This window comes from Coregonus clupeaformis, chromosome 2 (assembly GCF_020615455.1).
Source record: "Coregonus clupeaformis isolate EN_2021a chromosome 2, ASM2061545v1, whole genome shotgun sequence".
Classification (NCBI taxonomy): Eukaryota; Metazoa; Chordata; class Actinopteri; order Salmoniformes; family Salmonidae; genus Coregonus; species Coregonus clupeaformis.
Genome location: NC_059193.1, coordinates 31,915,735 through 31,939,294, shown reverse-complemented (window position 1 = coordinate 31,939,294; position 23,560 = coordinate 31,915,735). Strand labels below are relative to the sequence as shown.

The window sequence follows — 23,560 nt, the reverse complement described above, 5'->3', positions numbered from 1 at the left end:
AACATATTAATTATTAACTTGAAGATTACATTTTAAATCAGCCAAAGCTTGAAACCCTAGGCCTATATGTATTGTCTATATTTAGTTGAACCCTGGGTTGAATTTAAAACAATAGCTGTTGATAGCACATGCAATATAGGCCTAAATAGTATAATTGATGATATATGACTTATAAAGTATGATTGCATTTCATTTGCTCTGTTAAACCTACCCCTTGGAATGACTTCTATAGCAACAGTGAATCTAATTAGTTATTAAGAGATCTCGCAATAGTCATTCTCACATTAGCACATTGGTAGTAGTCAGTGACAAATATCAAAGCTGAGCAGATCTTGGTTAAAACCCTGGATGGGAGACCAAAGTGTAGCTGTAGATAAATCAATTCTCCAGTCGGAGGTGCTGCCCAGCCTATAGTTTTTTTCTGATAGTGGATATAATGTTGAAGATCTGACATTGTTTCAAAGGTACAAATTCAACATATTTTATACAAGGTTTGTCTATGTTGAAAATTGGTTTCCATTATGACATAATCCTGTGGTTTAAATATCACCCCAATATCAACTGTTTACGTTGAGGACTTTTTTCAAATCCATTGAATTTTCCATGTAGATTCCACGTCACCATACATTGACAAATTAAATTGAAACAACGTTGATTCAACCAGTTTTTGCACAGTGGGTAGGGACTTGAGATGGCAAGGAAGTGGGAAAGTGTGTAATTCTCTCTGGTCGTTAGGTATCATTTCATAGTGTGTTAGCCTTGAACGTCGAGGGTCTTTATAGGGTCTCTATGCCAACTTTGGACAGCTTTCCACTGATAAGTCACAGGATTCTACATGGTCAGTTTTTACACTTGTGCCATGTCCATAGCAGCCATGTGACCCCCTCTTACGGTAAAAGTGTCCTTTTGTCTAATCTATCCCTGAGGGCAACTCTCCTCTCATGTTGTCAGCTGAGGTCATGTCACCTGCAGAGGCATGGTCGGTGATCATCCTGATGCTTGGTTTCCTGCAATGCTAGTGGCTATTATCACCCAGACAGGTCACACATAGTTGGCCCCTCAGTCACTGTTGACGTAATAGTGCATTTCCTGCAGGTGGGGCTCAAAACAGAGAGGCTGATGGACAGATGAAGATGTTTGCCTCAGTTTCATGTCTCCTCAATGCACTCATGTGTGAAACTGATTCTGCCCCCCCAACCATACACACACACACACACACACACACACACACACACACACACACACACACACACACACACACACACACAACTCATCGTCCCCTTAACAAAACACACATCCACGTACAACAGCACACACTCTTTAAGGACCTTGTTAGCAGCAGGCAAGATGGTGTTTTGATGTATTTCTATGTGTTCTATTTCCCAGCTGTCCCCATTGTTTTCTCTGTCTCAATAACACACCTTGCCTAGGGATTGATGTGGGTGTCACCGGTGGGTCGCTTTGCTTGTTAAACAATCTCAGGCTAGACGGCGGCCGGCTAATGAAAGTTAGGTCTTACGTAAAGAGCTCCTGGATGCTGTTTGGGAGCGACAGAACAGAGGAGAACAGAGGAGAACAGAGGGGAAGTGTAGTGAGTATAGTGTAAATAGCCAGAGTGCTCTTAAAGAGGATAAAGACGTGGTTGACTGGTTACGTCTGATACTTAAGCATCTCCCTGGGTGTTTAGCAACACTGGAGCGGGAGCGGAGGGAGGTAGGGAGGCATTACCCAGACTCAAGGAAGAAACACATCAACATCACTGTTTCTTTTCTCTCTTACATTTTTTTTTACAGGCCCTCGGTGTGTTGTTTGTTCTATGTCTTGAATATTTAAATGAGACTGCTTAGAAGAAGCAGACCTGCGGATATTATGTGTTAACGCACCGCAAACCTGGGCATAAACTGTCCACCACTGTTACGCCCAAGTGTTTAAGTTTAAAAAAATTGGCCACTAAAGATGTTCTCAGAGACATGGTCCTGAAGGTCAATAGTTCAATTTATGGGACATACGTTGGTTTTCATAATGCCCTGTCCATTGTTGCATAGTAATCAGAAACACATAACTCTTTCAAAGGTATTTTTTTATCATATGTATTTTCAGTTCAATAATATGTGGGGTTACTTTTCAGTGTAATTGTGTCTTACACAAAAGTCTTGTGAGGTTTGTGTTCTTATGCGGTAACTATAATTTCAGCTTGGAGATCACGTTAAGCTTTCCTCCACCCGTTTGTATGGCTTTAACGATTACTGTTATACTGGACTCAGGTACAGAGCTTTGTCTTTGTTTTCTGTTTTAGGGATAAAGCCTATTCCTCGATCTACTGCCATTGGAAGAGAATCAGATTTGGTAAATTACTTAGCAATGGAAGTTTTGTCTCGGAGAAACACTGGAGATTGAAAATGATTTATTGTGCAATCAGTTATGTGAGCAAATATCCATAATCGTCTTTGGACTGCCTCCAGAGACCAGAACCAAGCCCAGGAGATAAATATAACTGCAATAAGGATTGGGATGGCATACACGTGTGTGGAATAAAAAAATAAATACATTATGACTTCTTTCCAAGAGGTCAACCCTTACAGAAAATGGTGAACTCCTCCTGACTGTACATACAACAATAACTGAATGTCTTTGTACAAAATACTGACGTTTTGTGTTTTGTAGTCAAGATCATATTTATCATTGCTCTATGCAAGACTAACACTTTAGAATTGCGACATAGTTGCCCATGCTGGGTTCCTTGGTGAGGAAGTGACATCACTATCAGCCAAATAAACAGAGTGCATATGTTACAACATTTGATGGTTCTGTTTTCTCCATCTTCTCTTCCTAAAGAATTCAGCAGGTTTTATTGTGTTACTATATGTTATGTGGTCAGCCATTAAGCTATATAGTCAATGTTCCAGCCATGTTTCTTCTTCAGCACCCTATCTGGTAAAAGGCTTGTATTGTGGTGCATTTAACAAAACAAATCTGTGAATCTGTTTGTATAACAAAATGTTTAATGACATCCATATTAGGACATCAGTCATCCTCCTCAAACCCCTTACACAGGTCAAACATCAACCCTCCAGTTCTGTCCAGTTCTCTCTTTTTTGGACTTCCTAACCCTCATGGGTAAATTGTTACAAACTGCAGAGTGCAAAGTAACTGCAGGGACAGCCCCGGTGTGAATATAATAATAATATCTTGCCTGTAAATAACATTAACATTGACAGTTTGTCAGTGCTTGACTCTGCAATTTCACAAAGCAATTAAAACATAATTAAGAAATATTACTTCATAGATGGTTGGCTGAGCGCTTGTCACTGACAACTGCTAGGCAATGGGCTGAGGGCTGTGACTCACGCTTGTTATGTCCTGCTGCTGCTATTCCAATTTTACACAGACACATCTCACTGGTTAGCATCTGGTTAGTCACAGCGGTCAGTGATGACCGCTGTAGCTCAATGTGGTCCTCTGTAGCTCAATTGGTAGAGCATGGCGCTTGTAACACCAGGGTAGTGGGTTCGATCCCCCATACGTAAAAATGTATGCACACATGACTGTAAGTCGCTTTGGATAAAAGTGTCTGCTAAATGGCATATTTATGTGTGAGCAACTCGACAACAACCCCAAACTGGAGTGAAATAAGGAGGAAATGTCTCAATTCGCAGAGTATTGTGTCAAGAGTACAGTCTTGGGGGTGACATAATAAATGCATGTACTGTGTGGGTTTTTTCTCTCTTGACCCACAACAGTTTTGACTGTTCATGTAGTCATTTGCTTCTTTGATTATAATAAAGAAAGACAGTTGTAATCATCTCATTTTCATAAGCAATGGTTATATTTCATTATTTAAAATGATTGGAATTCTACCTTGTTTCCTACCACTGCCAAAATCAACTCACATTTTCTTCACTCCTCCTCCACTTCCATAAAAGGTATACCGTTTAGGGCTTTCGGTTAACAAGTTGGTCTGTCCTGCTTTAATATGTTTACTATAATGCCCCCTGCTGATATTTTATGATATTACATAATAAACAGAAAATAATCTAGCAACAATCACTATAAAGTCTTACTGGTTTTTAGTATGTGTTTTTTGTCAGAATTTGCCTATTGATATTGAGTCTTGCAGCCTAACCTAAGGGGACAGAATTATAATAATGTAAACGTCTATGCTACCAACCTTTTACTGAAATAGACTATCAACCCAGAGATATTTTGATTGTGATCTTTTGGTAGTGATGAATAATTAAAGTTGTGGGTGGATGTATTACATTTTCTTACATAATATTTTGTTTGCCTAATATCTTGTACCCTACCAAGAACAAGAGGGCTCCAGTATCTGTGGTGCTTGGACACCAAACAAGTTCAGAAATGCATTCACACACAATGTACACACATAGACCTATACTCAGTTTTGGAAAAAGTACCCAATTGTCATACTTGAGTAACAGTAAAGATAGCTTAATAAAAAATGACTCTAGTAAAAGTCACCTAGTATAATCCTACTTGAGTAAAAGTCTAAAAGTATTTGGTTTTAAATATACTTAAGTATAAAAAGTAAAAGCAAATGCTAAAATATACTTAAGTATCAAAAGTAAGAGTATAAATCATTTCAAATTCCATATATTAAGCAAACCAGATGGCACCATTTTCTTGTTTTTTATTTATTTACTGATAGCCAGGGGCACACTCCAACACTCCAAGACATCATTTACAAACAACGCATGTGTGTTTAGTCTGCCAGATCAGAGGCAGTAGAGATGACCAGGGATGTTCTCTTGATAAGTGTGTGAATTGGACCATTTTCCTGTCCTGCTAAGCATTCAAATTGTGACAAGTACTTTTGGGTGTCAGGGAAAATGTATGGAGTAAAAAGTACATTATTTTCATTAGGAATGTAGTGAAGTAAAAGTATAAATAGTAAAGTAAAGTACAGATACCCCCCACAAAAACTGTTTAAGTAGTACTTTAAAATAGGCCTACAGCCTAATGCATTTCCTGTTTCATGTCCTGAAATAAAAACACTCAGTATCTCCCATATTAAGAATTCCCCTCCATCGCTTGATGTTCTTTCCCTTGTGCAAATTCATGTTTGTCTCATTAATGTTATTCTCAGAGAAAAGCACTGAAGAGAACAGGACACAATGAACTGCAAAAAAAGAGATGTGGTAGAATTCCACTTGGTTTGTTTCCTTGGTAACCTGAAGTAAATTAGCAACTGGCTGCAGAGAGATTAACTCCTGGGAATTACATTGCCAAGGTCACAAGGTTGGCATCTTAATTCACATGCATGTGTGTATGATTCATCTGTGGAATTAGTGGAGGAGAGAAGAGCTAAACATGGTAGAAAAAATTGTTATGTATGGACTTTATCATTACATTCATAATTTCATCTTTAATGATTTTTTCACTGTTTAGTCTGTTTACTTCTTCAGTTTGGTGTATTTATTCCAAATAAAAGTGGGGTTAAATCTGAAAGTTTGGGAGTGCCATTTTCAGTTGCCCATGTTCCCTAATTGCATCTAGAAATGAAAAGACATACATGTTCTTTATTTTGTACCTACCTCATAATTCAGCTGTTTCTATTGTTTCATAACAGGGGAAGCATTTCGGGTTGCCATTCCATTTGTGTAAAGGAAAAGCAAAGCAACACAAAAGCTACATTTCCATTTTTTTCAATTATGTGCATGACATGTTTCACCATTTAAACTTAATAATTTCAGCAAGACCCATCCATGTAGGTGTGTAACCTATTTAATTAATTCATGTATTAATTCATGCATTTATTCCTCCTAGTGTGCATACTTAATTGGAGTCCAATAAGCAACACTTGTAACTGAGGAAAAGCTATGTATTTGTGAAGCATGACTGAGTTCATGTTGCCATCTCTGTCAGAGAACGGTAATCATATGCATTTCAAAATATTGCACAAATGTTTTACAGATTCATGAACAACACCAGAATAACAAGGTATGTCAAATGTCATCATTTTATTTAACCTTTTTGTCACCTTGCATTCTACAGAGACAAGGGTTCTACATTAGGGTTGAATAGCGGAAACCGAGATTTACCAATATTTCCAGTCCAAACCCGCTCCCTTTTCCCTGGATAAATAACTGCAAGAAACCGGTAAATTATAATAAACTATTTATATGAATGTGAAATGGAACTGTTAAATGATATGCGATGCCTAAATCTGACTTCTCTATGGCCTTCTCTCTTCTATCTGCATGATCAATCATCAGTGCTTAGGGTGGGGTCTAGACAGCGCGTCTCAGGATGTAGCGCAGTTCACAATGCATGTATCATCTCATCATGGTGACTTTTTTTCTTGTGACGGGTAGGCCTACATTTGCTGCAGCATAATATGCTAAAGTAATATATAAGGACTGTCTAATTTACACATCTCCATCTGGGGTCAAATCATTTTTTTATTGTAAAGATCTTTTTTTAATTGCAGCTGCAGAGTTTGAAAATGTATCACTTGAATATCATTGCTTTAAATCAGTGCACGCGAGCTCTCTCTCACAGTCTTTCTCTCTCCGTCAATACCATATATACTGTATATATACACTATGTATACAAAAGTATGTATACAAAGTATGTGGACACCCTTCAAGTTAGTGGATTCGGTTATTTCAGCCACACCCGTTGCTGACAGGTGTATAAAATCAAGCACACCGCCATGCAATCTCCATAGACAAACATTGGCAGTAGAATGGCCTCACTGAAGAGCTCTGTGACTTTCAACGTGGCACCGTCATAGGAAGCCACCTTTCCAACAAGTCAGTTCGTCAAATTTCTGCCATGCTAGAGCTGCCCTGGTCAACTGTAACTGCTGTTATTGTGAAGTGGAAACATGTAGGAGCAACAACGGCTCAGCCATGAAGTGGTAGGCCACACAAACTTACAGAACGGGACCGCCGAGTGCTGAAGCGCATAAAAATCGCCTGTCCTCGGTTACGACACTCACTACCAAGTTCCAAACTGCTTCTGAAAGCAACGTCAGCACAAGAACTGTTCGGGTTTCCATGGCCGAGCTGCCGCACACAAGCCTAAGATCACCATGCGCAATGCCAAGCAGCGGCTGGAGTGGTGTAAAACTTGCCGCCATTGGACTTTGGAGCATTGGAAACGCATTCTCTGGAGTGATGAATCATGCTTCACCATCTGGCAGTCTGATGGACGAATCTGGGTTTGGCGGATGCCAGGAGAACGCTACCTGCCCCAATGCATAGTGCTAACTGTAAAGTTTAGTGGAGGAGCAATAATGGTCTGGGGCTAGGCCCCTTAGTTCCAGTGAAGGGAAATCGTAACACTACAGCACACAATTATATTCTAGACGGTAGGTAGGTAGGTAGGTAGGTAGGTAGGTAGGTAGGTAGGTAGGTAGGTAGGTAGGTAGGTAGGTAGGTAGGTAGGTGGGTGGGTGGGTGGGTGGGTGGGTGGGTGGGTGGGTGGGTGGGTGGGTGGGTGGGTGGGTGGGTGGGTGGGTAGGTAGGTAGGTAGGGTAGGTAGGTAGGTAGGTAGGTAGGTAGGTAGGTAGGTAGGTAGGTAGGTAGGTAGGTAGGTAGGTAGGTAGGTAGGTAGGTAGGTAGGTAGATAAGCGTCTACCTGTGCTCCGCTGGCCTCTCTCCTTAAAAAATGCTCCTTAGCTCTTGGAAACTCAGGAAAAGCTAGACTAGAATAGGTTGCTGGACATATTTTTTAAGTGTTTCTTATACTAATATACTCTTCGAAGAGGGCTGCAAGCTGTTGTTTGCTGAATATTAAATACAGCAGCGAATAAAACTCAGGCAGAGTTTTAAAGAAGGCAGAACGCGCGATGGCGGTAGGCTACAGCAGTTATTTATTCAGACCCATAAACATTCATTCTTGGTGAAGAGATGTAAAGCCATCTGCATCTTATTCTAGTCCTATATTATTCAGCATGTCATTATAATGATGAAGATCAGCACAACGAAACATTTCATTTAGCTGTTGAAAGCAAGGAAGGAATAAAGCAACAATAGAGAGAGAAAGAGGTAGGCTAATGCGCACCTTGCAAAACATTCGAGGAACAATTATGAAAGGTAAGCTTTAGAAAGCTTCAGAAGGCATTCATAACCCTTGACTTATTCCACATTTTGTTGTGTTACAACTATTTCATCCATTTTGAATTCAGGCTGTTACACAAAATGTGGATTAAGTTAAGGGGTATGAATACTTTCTGAAGGCACTGTATACACTGAGTGTACAAAACATTAGAAACACCTTCCGAATACGGAGTTGCATCCCCCTTAGAACAGGTTCAATTTGTCGGGGCATGGACTACAAGGTGTTGAAAGCGTTCCACATGTTGAGTCCAATGCTTCCCACAGTTGGCTGGATATCCTTTGGGTGGTGGACTATTCTTGATACACACTGGAAACTGTTGAGCGTCATAAACCCTGCAGCGTTGCAGTTTTTGACACACTCAAACCGGTGCACCTGGAACCTACTACCATACCCCATTCAAAGGTACTTAAATATTTTGTCTTGCCTGTTCACTCTCTGAATGGTACACATACACAATCCATGTCTCAATTGTCTCAAGGCTTAAACATCCTTATTTAACCTGTCTCCTCCCCTTCATCTACACTGATTGAAGTGGATTTAACAAGTGACATCAATAAGGGATCATAGTTTTCACCTGGATTCACCTGGTCAGTCTGTCATGGAAAAAGCAGGTGTTCCTAAAGTGTTGTACACTGAGTGTATATAAGGCTATATATGTGTCAGCCTACTAATTATAAAAATGTAAAATAGACCTTATTATATTTAAAAACAAGGCAACAGTAAACATGTCATCCCCCACGAATGATGTAGCCCCCTGGAGCTTGTTTCATTTACTTACCCAAGAGAGCATAGCTACATCTATGGGCTTTTATGTTTTCCTGTCGTGCATACAGTGGGGAAAAAAAGTATTTAGTCAGCCGCCAATTGTGCAAGTTCTCCCACTTAAAAAGACGAGAGAGGCCTGTAATTTTCATCATAGGTACACGTCAACTATGACAGACAAAATGAGAAAAAAAATTCCAGAAAATCACATTGTAGGATTTTTAATGAATTTATTTGCAAATTATGGTGGAAAATAAGTATTTGGTCAATAACAAAAGTTTCTCAATACTTTGTTATATACCCTTTGTTGGCAATGACACAGGTCAAACGTTTTCTGTAAGTCTTCACAAGGTTTTCACACACTGTTGCTGGTATTTTGGCCCATTCCTCCATGCAGATCTCCTCTAGAGCAGTGATGTTTTGGGGCTGTCGCAGGGCAACACGGACTTTCAACTCCCTCCAAAGATGTTCTATGTGGTTGAGATCTGGAGACTGGCTAGGCCACTCCAGGACCTTGAAATGCTTCTTACGAAGCCACTCCTTCGTTGCCCGGGCGGTGTGTTTGGGATCATTGTCATGCTGAAAGACCCAGCCACGTTTCATCTTCAATGCCCTTGCTCAAAATCTCACGATACATGGCTCCATTCATTCTTTCCTTTAAACGGTTCAGTCGTCCTGGTCCCTTTGCAGAAAAACAGCCCCAAAGCATGATGTTTCCACCCCCATGCTTCACAGTAGGTATGGTGTTCTTTGGATGCAACTCAGCATTCTTTGTCCTCCAAACACGACGAGTTGAGTTTTTACCAAAAAGTTCTATTTTGGTTTCATCTGACCATATGACATTCTCCCAATCCTCTTCTGGATCATCCAAATGCACTCTAGCAAACTTCAGATGGGCCTGGACATGTACTGGCTTAAGCAGGGGGACACGTCTGGCACTGCAGGATTTGAGTCCCTGGCAGCGTAGTGTGTTACTGATGGTAGGCTTTGTTACTTTGGTCCCAGCTCTCTGCAGGTCATTCACTAGGTCCCCCCGTCTGGTTCTGGGATTTTTGCTCACCGTTCTTGTGATCATTTTGACCCCACGGGGTGAGATCTTGCATGGAGCCCCAGATCGAGGGAGATTATCAGTGGACTTGTATGTCTTCCATTTCCCAATAATTGCTCCCACAGTTGATTTTTTCAAACCAAGCTGCTTACCTATTGCAGATTCAGTCTTCCCAGCCTGGTGCAGGTCTACAATTTTGTTTCTGGTGTCCTTTGACAGCTCTTTGGTCTTGGCCATAGTGGAGTTTGGAGTGTGACTGTTTGAGGTTGTGGACAGGTGTCTTTTATACTGATAACAAGTTCAAACAGGTGCCATTAATACAGGTAACAAGTGGAGGACAGAGGAGCCTCTTAAAGAAGAAGTTACAGGTCTGTGAGAGCCAGAAATCTTGCTTGTTTGTAGTTGACCAAATACTTATTTTCCACCATAATTTGCAAATAAATTCATTAAAAATCCTACAATGTGATTTTCTGGATTTTTTTTCTCAATTTGTCTGTCATAGTTGACGTGTACCTATGATGAAAATTACAGGCCTCTCTCATCTTTTTAAGTGGGAGAACTTGCACAATTGGTGGCTGACTAAATACTTTTTTTCTCCACTGTAAGGTGCAGTAGCATTAGCCTATATATCATAGCCTATGTATTGGATAACAGCACAATCATTTGGGCTCTTTTGGGCTTGGACTCATAAATGTAGGACTCATAAAAAGTATTTAATGTATGGCTCATCAGGCTCAGGCAGCATCAGGTTTGAATGTTTATGCCGTACAAAGCTCGAATCAAATCCAGACATATTTACTGTACATGCTTTATATGCTTTAGAATGACACAAAGTGATTTATTCTCGGGATGGAACATTTGTAAAACACCGGAAAACATACTCAACCCTACTCTACATGGAAACTTTGTCATCAGAGAAGGTTTCTCTATGGAAGAACATGTTCTAAAAGGGTTATTTGTTGGGTGAACAGGTTATACCTGGAAAGGGTTCTACCGTGACAAGCCATAAAACCCTTTATGATAGGTGGAACTTTTTTCCAAGAGTGGGGACATCACTACTGCCTTTATGACCTCCTACACTCCTAGAAAAAAAGGTGCTATCTAGAACCTTTAAGGGTTCTTCGGCTATCCCCATTGGATAACTCTTTGAATAACCCTTTTTGGTTCCAGGTAGAACCTTTTTGGTTTCCATGTAGAACCTTTTCTACAGAGGGTTCAACATGGAACCCAAAAGGGTTATATCTGGAACCAAAAAGGGTTCTATATGGAACCAAAAAGGATTCTATATGGAATCAAAAAGGGCTCTACATGGAACCAAAAAGGGTTCTCCTATGGGGACAGCCGAAGAAACCTTTCAGAACTAAGAGTGTAGAGCAAATCCTTGTGACAGACAGGCACAGGAATTATAGGTCTAACTAATGGCATAAAAATGGCCAAAATGTTCTTAATTACCTTGACAGCGATATTTATCTAATGGGCATTTCTGAGACTGTTCTCAGACAAACCTCATTAGAGAATTACTTAATTTGGTTCTCTTCGATTTACACTGGACAAATTGAGGACAGTGGATTCTTATGAGACGTACTGCTGTAAAACAGGCAGCAGTGAGTGGGATGGAAGGTGCACTTGTGATCATTTCCACCATTATGACAATAAGACCCTCCAGAACCCAAGAGAGATGATTATGAGTGGCTGTTCCAATTACTTTACAGTGATGCTATTACACCTGCCAAAGGATGGGCCAGTGGTCAACAGCAAGTACTTTTTCTCTTATTTTTAGATATTTTAAGACTAGTGTACAGTCTGACAAGGAGAAAAGAAAGGGCGAGAAATTAATGTATTACATTAGAGAACATCCTGTAACATTATCATAATAATATACAAAGTACATTGAATTAATAAGCCAATTGTGTTACAAATTAAATAATTATACATACTCCATTGAACCCATTAGACTTGCAACCTCTTCACATCTCTATCTCTTGTTTTTGTTCTATTTCTCGCTCTCTCTCGCTCTCTCACTCACTCACTCTCTCTCACACACACACACGCACACACACTCTCTCTCTCTGTCTCACACACACAAACACACACACACACACACACACACACAAACACTCTCTCTTTGACACACACACACACACACACACACATTGCACACACTCTCTCTCTGTCTCACACACACACATACACACACCCATCCCACCACCACACACACAAAGACCACATACTTCGCCTCCTGAGTCCTTGCTACCTGTGAAGATATAACACGGCTTATCTTTTCTCATGAAGCAGTGGGATCTTTATCAGTGTCATAGACCCTCGACAGCCTCTTCATCTGTCTTCTGCACAGCTTGTTGCCGAGGCAACATGCGAGAGACTGGTCTGGCAGTTCCAGCAACATGTGTGGGATCAGCTGACCAAAATGATAATAATGTGCGGCTGATTTAAGTGTGTGATTTGTGTGTTCTCATAAATCCCTGCTTAATGTTGATTACCCTTGTTATACGTTTTGCTCAAATAATTCCAGCATGTCTAGTTTAGATACACAATTACTGTAGCATCTTATCTTGCCATTTTATAATAACGTAAACACATGAATGCCCTATATCACCTCAGCAAGCAAATTAGAATATGTAATAATGTGTCTATTTTTGATACACGTTGAAATAGTGTAAATGTCTTGGCTGGCTCAAGTTCAACTGTTAATATTGCAATCTTCCCCTCACAGATGATATAGCTATACTGTGAGGAACAATTTAGATGATAAACATTCATTTTATGAGTTTTAGATGGTAAAATGAGGTGAGTATATTTCTTTATAAAGATTTTTTTTTAAACATGGGAAGTGATAGGTTGAGAGTTACAGTAATATTTTTCTCCAACAGAGGATGCTGTCATCTCCATCAACATCACTGGCGGCAAGTGAAACATCATTCAGGGGAGGGAGGGCACATTTCGGCAAGTATTCCTCAAACCTGCAAATCACACCTTCAATTCCTATCCAGATTCCTTCTGCTACATTATTAATCTTGTCGTGTCACTCAGACATCTTTTCCAGAGATGAACCCATGAGTCCAGTAAGCTTAATGTGATGCCACACTTAGCAATACAAATGATGTGCCATAAAAACTTGTGGTTTGCTCATGATCTTTTTCTGGTTAGTATAAAGTGTTCTTTACCAAGGGAGTCCCGTGGATTCTAAGATTTGCTTGACCTCATTGAACTGTATTCTTCCTTCCAGACTGGTCTTCCTTTCATCCATGGAGTTAGTGTACCCGGTTCATTCCAGGCTTGACTTGACAGTGGGTATAGGGCCCTTAAAGGACACGGTAATGAGAATGAAAGTGCCATTGATGACCGGTCACAGACTCCCAGGTATGTCCAGTAATGGGATCAATGAAACAGCCCCCTGGCCTGGAATGACAGCCTTCTCAGGAGATTAGCTGCAGTAATAGCTCACTGCTGGGGGGAAATTGTGTTGTGATGAAAGGGTGGGTTGGACTTCTAAGGTTAAAGGTTATAAATCAGTTATTGTAATATCATAGTCTTATACCGTACTAGTACTACAAGAATGTACATGTGTTTTAACCTAGTATTGGAACTAAGAACCAAATCTCACATGCTCGCTGGCCATTTAATGGTCCATCAAACTAGATGGAACCAATCTACAGCTTTTAGTATTGTTTAATATATTTTTCCAAATAATCAATATTAAGTCTGAAGGACGGTCCACTTGACAGCTGGTTTGTTTCCCTCCATTTTTTCCTCAGCTGCCCGCAACCTTGGTCTGTCAGCTACCAAGGTGTCTGACACCATATTGGCCTGGAAGTGAGAGGACACAGAGAATGAGGAGAGGGCAAAGAGAAGGGTGGAAGTAGCGGCATCAAGGAAAAGGGTGGGAGAAAGATTCAGCAGATGGGAGGGGAGAAACGACAGAGGAGGAGAAAGGTAGGAGAGTGTGCACAGATAGCGTTGGATGGTGACATCTGGGTAGCAGTATGGTCACACAAACGGACACATTTGAACAGGCAAAATCTAAAGTCATTGCATGTGCTGGTTGATATTAACATACAGTACCAGTCAAAAGTTTGGACACACCTACTCATTCAAGGGTTTTTCTTTATTTGTACTATTTTCTACATTGTAGAATAATAGTGAAGACATCAAAACTATGAAATAACACAAATGGAATCATGTAGTAACCAAAAAAGTGTTAAACAAATCAAAATATATTTTATATTTGAGATTCTTCAAATAGCCACCCTTTGCCTTGATGACCGCTTTGCACACTCTTGTCATTCTCTCAACCAGCTTCACCTGGAATGCTTTTCCATCAGTCTTGAAGGAGTTCCCACATATGCTGAGCACTTGTTGATTGCTTTTCCTTCACCCTGCAGTCCGACTCATCCCAAACCATCTCAATTGTGTTGAGGTCGGGGGGATTGTGGAGGCCAGGTCATCTGATGCAGCACTCCATCACTCTCCTTCTTGGTAAAATAGCCCTTACACAGCCTGGAGGTGTGTTGGGTCATTGTCCTGTTTAAAAACAAATGATAGATGGCGTATCGCTGCAGAATACTGTGGTAGGCATGCTGGTTAAGTGTGCCTTGAATTCTAAATAAATCACAGACAGTGTCACCAGCAAAGCACCCCCACACCATAACACCTCCTACTCCATGCTTTATGGTGGGAAATACACATGCGGAGATCATCACAACGGTTGGAACCAAAAATCTCCAATTTGGACTCCAGACCAAAGGACACATTTTTACCGGTCTAATGTCCATTGCTCGTTTTTCTTGGCCCAAGCAAGTCTCTTCTTATTATTGGTGTCCTTTAGTAGTGGTTTCTTTGCAGCAATTCAACCATGAAGGCCCGATTCACACAGTCTCCTCTGAACAGTTGATGTTGAGATGTGTCTGTTACTTGAACTCTGTTAAGCATTTATTTGGGCTGCAATTTCTGCGGCTGGTAACTCTAATGAACTTATCCTCTGCAGCAAAGGTAACTCTGGGTCTTCCATTCTTGTGGCGGTCCCCCTGCACTTTCAAAGTTCTTGACATTTTCCGGATTGACTGACCTTCATGTCTTAAAGTAATGATGGACTGTCGTTTCTCTTTGCTTAAATTGTGGCCCCGTGTAGCTCAGTTGGTAGAGCATGGCGCTTGCAACGCCAGGGTTGTGGGTTCGTTTCCCACGGGGGGGTATGAAAAAAATTAATGCACTCACTAAGTCGCTCTGGATAAGAGCGGCTGCTAAATGACTAACATTTAAAATGTTATTTGAGTTGTTCTTGCCATAATATGGACTTGATCTTTTACCAAATAGGGCTATCTTCTGTATATCCCTCTACCTTGTCACAACACAACTGATTGTCTCAAACACATTAAGAAGGAAAAAATTCCACAAATTAACTTTTAAGAAGGCACACCTGTTAATTGAAATGCATTCCAGGTGACAACCTCATGAAGCTGGTTGAGAGAATGCCAAGAGTGTGCAAAGCTGTCATCAAGGCAAAGGGTGGCGACTTTGAAGAAACTCAAATATAAAATGCAGTTTGATTTGTTTAACACTTTTTTGGTTACTACATTATTCCATATGTGTTATTTCATAGTTTTGATGTCTTCACTGCTATTGTACGATGTAGAAAATAGTAAAAATAAAGAAAAACCCTTGAATGAGTAGGTGTGTCCAAACTTTTGACAGGTACATGTAGTGACAGTGCTCTAGGTTATTTTGCCCCCAAAGCTTATATTGAATTGTGAGATGTATTGATTAATTGATTGATAGGTGGTGTGTTTATTCCTTACACTTTTAGACAACCATTTATTTCCCTGTTTAAACAATAAGTAATTTTTGGGGATGTCTCTCAGCTAAGGAGTTATGAACAGTTGAATCTTGTTCTCATCTTGTCAATGTAACCGTTTTAATGTTGGTCTTCATTCATACAGTATTAACCTCCTCACCATTCAAATTATTTCACCCACCCACTCACAAGCCACCTACATGTCACTGTGCCACACATGGCCTTTGCTCTAAATGTAGTTTTATATAAGAAACTGGAGACACAATCAATGTATCTGATAGTTATGATATGCTAAAAAATAGTATTTTACTGTAGACTAGGCCTACATAGACGGAATGAGGCAGTTTATGCATTTCCATCATTCAAAAGTGCAAATATGTAGAGTAAGCCTACAGATGGAAGTGATCTCCAAAAAACGTGTATTTTTCTTCTTCTTCTTGGAAGTATCAACATTCATCTCTACTTTTAAATATAGATCTGCTATGTGGAAAATGCAATTAGCGTAAGATCAAAATTGCAACTCCTTGCTTTCACTAGAGAGTGTCATATTCCTCCTCCTATGCCTTTTGCTCTTGGAGCAGTTACAGCGGTTACAACTTTGCTGTATTTTTTCTTAGAGCTCTAAAGAATTAATAAAATGCCATGCAGTGTATACAATAACACTGTTTTATTACAGATAACACAGTATTATGCCATTAGATGAAGATTACGGAAATGTTCATTTTAAATGTATAAGCAAATATTGCTCAACCTTCGCCTACTAATTACATTTGTTCATTGCAAAATTGTTACATCTGTTTAAAACCTTTGAGTGGATACAAAACAACTATCTTTAGGACCCGTTATTTCTGTATTTTTCTCTGTAGTTTAACGTGTGTGTGTGTGTGAGTGAGAGAGAGAGAGAGAGAGAGAGAGAGAGAGAGAGAGTCGCGAACTGAATTGGAAACAGAATGGGAAAATGTTAGACGCTGAACGTCAGTGATTTCAAGGACTACGAATTCATCAGCTAATAAAATAGAAAGACATTAAGTGCATGACTGGCCACAACTGTAATTATTGGTGCTTTGAATGTATAAGGCTCGCTCTTGTTATATATGCGCGCGCGCTTATTCCATCTTGACAGCACACGGTAGTGGTTCCATTGGGTTCAACTTTCACATCTGGCTCAATTTCTGTGCTGATAATTGCTTCAATTAGGCAACTCCCTGCATTCCAGGTGAGTCTCCTCGCTGATGAAAAGTCGTTTAGTGATGAGAATGATTTGATACAGTTCCTGTCTGTTTCCGCCGATAGTAGCCAGTAGTAGCCTAGCCTAGATATCATGTAGAGTTTATCTCAGTGGGGATATCCCTCACACATTTCTGCACAGAAGTCACACATTTCTGCACAGAAGCAAGGGATTTCGGAACTGTGGTTGAACTCGTTCACTGCGCTTTTGAGCTCGTTCATCACTAGACGCTACATGTTCCGTTAGGCAGTGGAAATTAATTAATACTAATTGCAGTCTCCCTAGAAAACATTCTGTAAATATTAAATGAATGTACGTTTTTCCTCTGCGGATACAAATGATGTATTTCCAGTAATACTGTAGGCCTATCTGGGTATTTATTATCTGAGTTTATTCTGTGTAGGCTATTTGAATATATTCCCGTACAAATAGACCTAGAAAAAGCAAAGTAAAATCGCCAGCTTGATCCATTATGGTTCCATTCATTCTTGTCTTCCCTGCTGTGTAGGTGTAGGCTACATGCAGCTATGAGGAATAGAGACTACATTTTTCAATGTCTGTTCATCTGCCTCTCCTTGACGGTCCTCTGGCAAACGAGGTAAGTCGTTACCTTGAATAATACAAAAATGAATCAATTATGTTTTGTCACATTACAAAGTAAAACTGAACGTATAGAGTACCACTACATCTAGGGTTTGGAAATCACATGTTCTCCTAATCGTATTCCTTTAGTTTTGTAGACTACAATAATACAATGTTGGCATATTACGTGCTTTAGTAGCCTACCTTATAGGTATAGCCTATGTATTTAGTATGGTGAACATCAGGCTTTGTCGACGTGGGGGGCTTTTTGAAATCAATGAAGTGCGGTAATTATCGGATTAGGTTCCTATGGGTGGCGATTAAGTACAGCCACTGTTCTCAATCAGAAAAAACTGTGCTCACATCATGATGCCATGGAGAAGTGCTCATCACTAAAGCCACACTCTGTAAGATATGTTTATCATCAGAGCATGGGTCACTAATATGCAAATAGCACTTAATTTCAATGCTCAAGGAATGACATTCCATGAGATCACTCAGTTATCTCAATTGTACCTATTTAACTACCATGGAAATACATATTGGGACACTTTGTAAAGTGAGACATTGTACTGTATGGCCATTGTACAGTATCAGGAGCCTACAACCTATACAGTGTCTCTACAAATAAGCATGCTTGTAATCTACACATATCGGGGCATGCTCTTTTCATTTTGTGACACAGCATATCGTAGTAACTTAGTGTAATTCTCAAATTGACTAGGAAGTCTCATGGTTGCAACATTTATGGCATTTTGCACTTGACTCACTGTGTCAACAGTGTTCATGAATATAGATTGTAGACTGATATTAGCATACAATCAATCAAGAAACCAATATGTCAGTCAATTGATTAACCAATAAATTATCCACATCAAACACGTGCATTTAATTTAATTACGCATCTTCCGATTATTGGATTCATGAATATACATACAGCTCTGATGACATTTGTGACCCACCATCTCAATTCGGTCTTATGTAGCAACATTTTAAATGGTGGTTTTTACATTGGATTAAAGTAGAGACTCAGAACTACAAAATTGTATATCATACACTGCAGTTGAGGAACAATGGGAAAGTAATTTTGCTTTGAAAGTTAATACACTTATAACCCCACTTTTGAGAAAATGTCCCTTGAATGTTTTGGTACATCTACTGGAGAGCTCTTCTTTCTTTACACCTATTCAACATCGTTCACACCCTCTTAAGCCTTAGCCCCACCCATTTCTTTAAGGATTTACATGTGAGGCCATGTGCTAAACAGAGTGAGTAAGGTAGTGTAATAAACAACCAAAGATTAAGACTAAAAGTGGTGAAAGTAGGAGCAAAAAGTAGTAGTAAAAATACTCTTTATCTAGTCCTTGGCCTATATCCTAATCTGACTTTGGTGCAGGTCTTGTTGTTTTTCACATTACCATCTCTGGTAAACACACACTATATCGAATAAAATCAACATTTATTTGTCACATGCACAGGATACAGAAGGTGTAAACAGTACAGTGAAATGGTTACGTGCATATTTACATAGTAAAATATACAAAAAATAGAATGTGTGCAGATAGTGGTCCTCTGTAGCTTAATTGGTAGAGAATGGTGCTTGTAACACCAGGGTAGTGGGTTCGATCCCCGGGACCACCCATACGTAAACATTTACGCACATGTGACTGTAAGTCGCTTTGGATAAAAGCGTCTGCTAAATGGCATATTAATATAATATAAATATTGTATAATTATTAGATGATGCTTACCCAGACACACTTGTCTAAATTGATGGGTCATGTGAAATAAATGCTATAACCACCCCCCAGCCACATCTAGCTAAGTGGATGGATCACTATTGTCTAGATATGTACACATGTTCATGAAATGCAATAGATGGCTGTAATCACACCTGGCTAACTTGATGGGTCTTGTAATCATCTGGCGAAGTGGAGTATTTTGTTTAGACATGTAGCTAGCTAGCTAATCAATTAACCATAATCCCAACCCATAGCTACAGTACAAACAGATTGCAATAGCTAGCCACCATGCATGAAATGCTGTAGTATGAATCTGTAGGTAGCTAAAGCTAACCAACTAGGTTCAATGTTAGCTAGCTAGCTAACATTAGGCTATAACTAGAAATGCAAATAGATTTCTGAGATATTAATAATATTACTACACAGATCATACACGTAACGTTAGCTAGCGAGCCAGCAAGCTAACGTCCGCTCGCTAGCTAACAGTACGCTTTAACTTGCAATAAAAACAACTTTCTGACAAAATTAGAAACGTATAATATCTGAAAATGTAGCTAGACTCTTACCTGTATACATAGATGAACGCTTGTTTGGCCCATTGTGTCAATTCACTCCGGTTCACACCGTGTGCAGAAAGTAGTCCATCACAACTTTTTCCCACTGATCTTTGTCAATAGCGCCTGCAAAATCTAGGGCAGTAATGATGTTGAGAGCAGTAGCAACACTTTTGCAGCTCTCCATAGCTAACATTATATCTTTCAAAAAAGCCTCGGTAGCAAGGATTATCTACACACACTGAGCAGCTCATGTTATAAACAGAAACATACTACATGGCAGACCAATCCGAACTCATCTCTTGACATGTCCAGCCCATCCATTATCTCAGCCAATCATGGCTAGTGGTAAGGTTCCTGTCTTTTTACATGGCTAAACCAACTAGGCTTGTAATTTAACAATTGTATTCATATTTACAGATGGCATACACGTTTGTTATTAACGTATGTGAAAGATCACATGTTCCAGAAGGCATTTTTGCCCCAAAACGCATTTCGATAAAAAAAAAAAAAGTATTACATACAAAAGCCTCTCATGTAAAGTACTGATGTGCGTCATACGCCTGACTTCCTGAAACGGGTCACATTTGTATATTCAATTGTGTTTTTGCTCCAAGATCAGATTGCACACAAATGTTCAGCATTGAACTGGATCATCTGGGAGAATGCTTGGGAAAGGGGGAGATTTGTGTGTGTGTGTGTCTGTGTGTGAGTGTGTGTGTGTGTGTGTGTGTGTCAGTGCATGTTCTATTACCTTTTTTTATTGATCTTCTCTCTTTCATTCCCTCTGGAATAACTGTGGAAAGGCCTTGTCAATCTGACACTCTTGTCTGTCTCCCAGGCCGGTCATTGCTGATCCTACAACAGATGCCTTCAAGAACAACATCACTCTCTTCACACGGATCCTTGACAGACTTCTAGATGGCTATGATAATCGCCTTCGACCCGGCCTTGGGGGTGAGGAATCTCTCTTGGCTTCATTTTCTATGACAAAACAAGCTTAGGCCTGTATTCATAAAGGGTCTCAGAGTATGAGTGCTGATCTAGGATCATTTCTGTCTTTTACATAATAATGAACAACATTATATGGACAGGCGTGACCTGATCCTAGATCAGCACTCCTCCTCTGAAACACTTTATGAATACGTTTCCAGTTTGTGGACAAACATTTTAGAAACACATGGTATAAATTCACATCACAGATTGTGATGACTTTAACTTTGTTGGCTTCATTTGATTCATTTTCCTGTCAGGTTTAGTGAACCTTAGTGGCAGTATTCCTCACAGTATTTCTGGCAGCATTCAGAACAAATACTGCCAGCAATGCTTCTACTTGTGTCTTGTAGTGTGACCATAAATTATGTAGAGTGTAGCTTAAATTTGTGTGGAGCAGCGAAACGCAGTTCAGGCAATATTTTCTCATGACATTTAATGGTGCTGCACATGAAACCACATGAACATATCGGTCATCAGTGAGCTTGTTATCCCAAATCCTCAGTATAAGGCTGCATCCCAAATGGCATCCTATCCTCTACACAGTGCACTACTTTTGACCAGAGCCCGATAGGCCCTGTTCAAAAGTAGTGCACAATAAATTGAATAGGGTGCCATTTGGGACGCAACCCTCCTGCCTGTTTGGTAAAGGTAGTGTTGTCTAGTCAGCAGGAGACAACATTTCAACAGCTTTCCCCCTGAGGCAACAGCATGTCAACTCAGCTGTGAATACTGTAATTGTTGCAGTATACAATAGCACTAGTACATCGTCGTTCAGCTACAGACCACTACCACCCCCATACAGAGAAAAGGTTCCCTTAACACTTTATTAGGAAACTGCCCTGTTATGTTACAGCTGTTTTCAATCCACAGTGTCAAGATATTGGCTGGCACCTTATCAAGTGGGCTATTTGCTGCACTAGCACATTGTCCACCTTGGAAAACAAGTGACGTTCTGTGGTGTGGCATTATGGTCTATTTAGGACTCTTCAGTAGACACAAAGACACGCTTTAAAAAGGAGAGATCAGTGCAGTCCACTCCATCAATCTGTGATTACCCTTATGCCTGGAAATAGGAGAATATATCCAATAAGAAATGAATGGTGTCACGAGAATTTCTATCTCTAATTCAACCTAAGCTTGAATCATTACCAGAGGTTGTAAGGCTCTGGTTTTAATCATCAATGATTCAAGGTCCACAACCCACAATAATTATCTGTATTTTTATTCATGGAGAGCTCTTGCGCCAAAAACACATACACTCTGTTTTATACCTCCTGAACTTGACTCCTCCCACCTTTAGGTGGCTTTTCTAAACAGTTTCCGCCTTCGCCCTTCGCCCTTCACCCTTGAATGTTTAGTACCGCCCCCTCTGTTAGTGGGTTGACACTACATGATAATTCTAACATTTATACTGTATTTGGGGTGAAATCCTTTAGTCATTATTCTTAAAATACAAATTAATCTAACAATGGGCATTGATTTAATGATGGTTTAAGATATGTTCCTTATCCTCCAAACTTGTATTGTTAGGCATCCAATGCTCCTGAATTCAGAATCAAACCCTCAATCCTTGGCGTCAGCACCATGCTCAAACCCATTGAGACATTCTATATTTATCTACACACCCAGCAACCATCAACCAGATTCCATAAATGTGACAACAGATCATAAACTATATTTTAGTACTAGGTGTAGATCAATGATATTATCCAATAAACTAAATGGGAAGCACTGGGGCATTTTAAAATGGTGAGGAAATGGTATTGTACAGAATGACAAGTAGTTGTGCATTGGTGTAGCTAGCCAGTTGTATAAATGGGTGGTACAGTAAACCTATACAGAATGTGCTATCATCAAATATACTTTGTTTGACCATTAGCTGTAATAACAATTAAAATCTGATGAGAATTGAAGAGAGTATTTTGATTTATGATATATAATCTGCCCTTGGGTCCTTAACAGAAACATTTCTGTCTGCCTGAGGTGGGCATACAGTCTGTACAGTATATCATTCTCATTATTTCTTTGTCAATTCTGTTCTCCTGCGCAAACATGGCAAATCACCTGCCCATCGTTTTTGCCCATTATGTCTTAACCCTTGATTTATAGTTGTATCTGTTGGAATAACCTTGGTTGCTTTCGGTCCTCCTCCTCAGTAAACTTTGACCTGTGCACTTTGACATTGGACCCTGACCCAGCACACATCCATCATCAATATCAGACGTCATCTGCTCTGGCCTGGACTGGGGATGTGTGAACGTCATTATTCTCCCTGTCTTGTTAGCTTTCACTGCAATTTGACCAATGATATCTGAATGGTGACTGTAGTTTCTTTAGGCAATAGACAATAGAAACTAGACATAGACAACTTAACATTTCACAGACATGGATCCACTAAACTAGACATGACGTTGGCTGGGACTTGATGCCCAACCTTCAACATAAATGAATGAATAAAGACACAAAACACCAACTCAGATGTACATGAATTTCAACAAACATTTATGACATACTTGTTTGACTGAGGTGGTTTTAGTAATGGATTTAGGACACTCAGACTCACCAGATGTTTGAAGGCTCTTATGTCCCTTAGCAGCGTGTCACACTTAAAAATGTTCCACTCTCTGTCTGTAGATTTTCCTGTTGAGGGTTGGGTTGAGATGGGGATTTGATTACTGAAAGTAGGGCAGGGAGGCGACCGGACGCCTCATCCCTTTTTGATGACTTTCCTTTCCCTCTAAGTTGTTGTGACTG

The 23,560-nt window shown here is 39.9% G+C and overlaps 1 protein-coding gene across 1 annotated transcript in view; it reads left to right on the top strand.

Moving 5' to 3' along the window:
- Positions 1-16,615: 16,615 nt before the first annotated feature.
- Positions 16,616-23,560, top strand: part of LOC121534288 (gamma-aminobutyric acid receptor subunit alpha-2-like) — a 61,028-nt gene continuing 54,083 nt past the window's right edge. Inside the window, exons 1-3 of the mRNA XM_041840921.2 lie at positions 16,616-16,920; positions 17,441-17,530; positions 20,652-20,767. Coding sequence (XP_041696855.1) covers positions 17,460-17,530; positions 20,652-20,767 — 187 coding nt within the window. The 5' untranslated portion in view covers positions 16,616-16,920; positions 17,441-17,459. The remainder of the gene's footprint in view (positions 16,921-17,440; positions 17,531-20,651; positions 20,768-23,560) is intronic.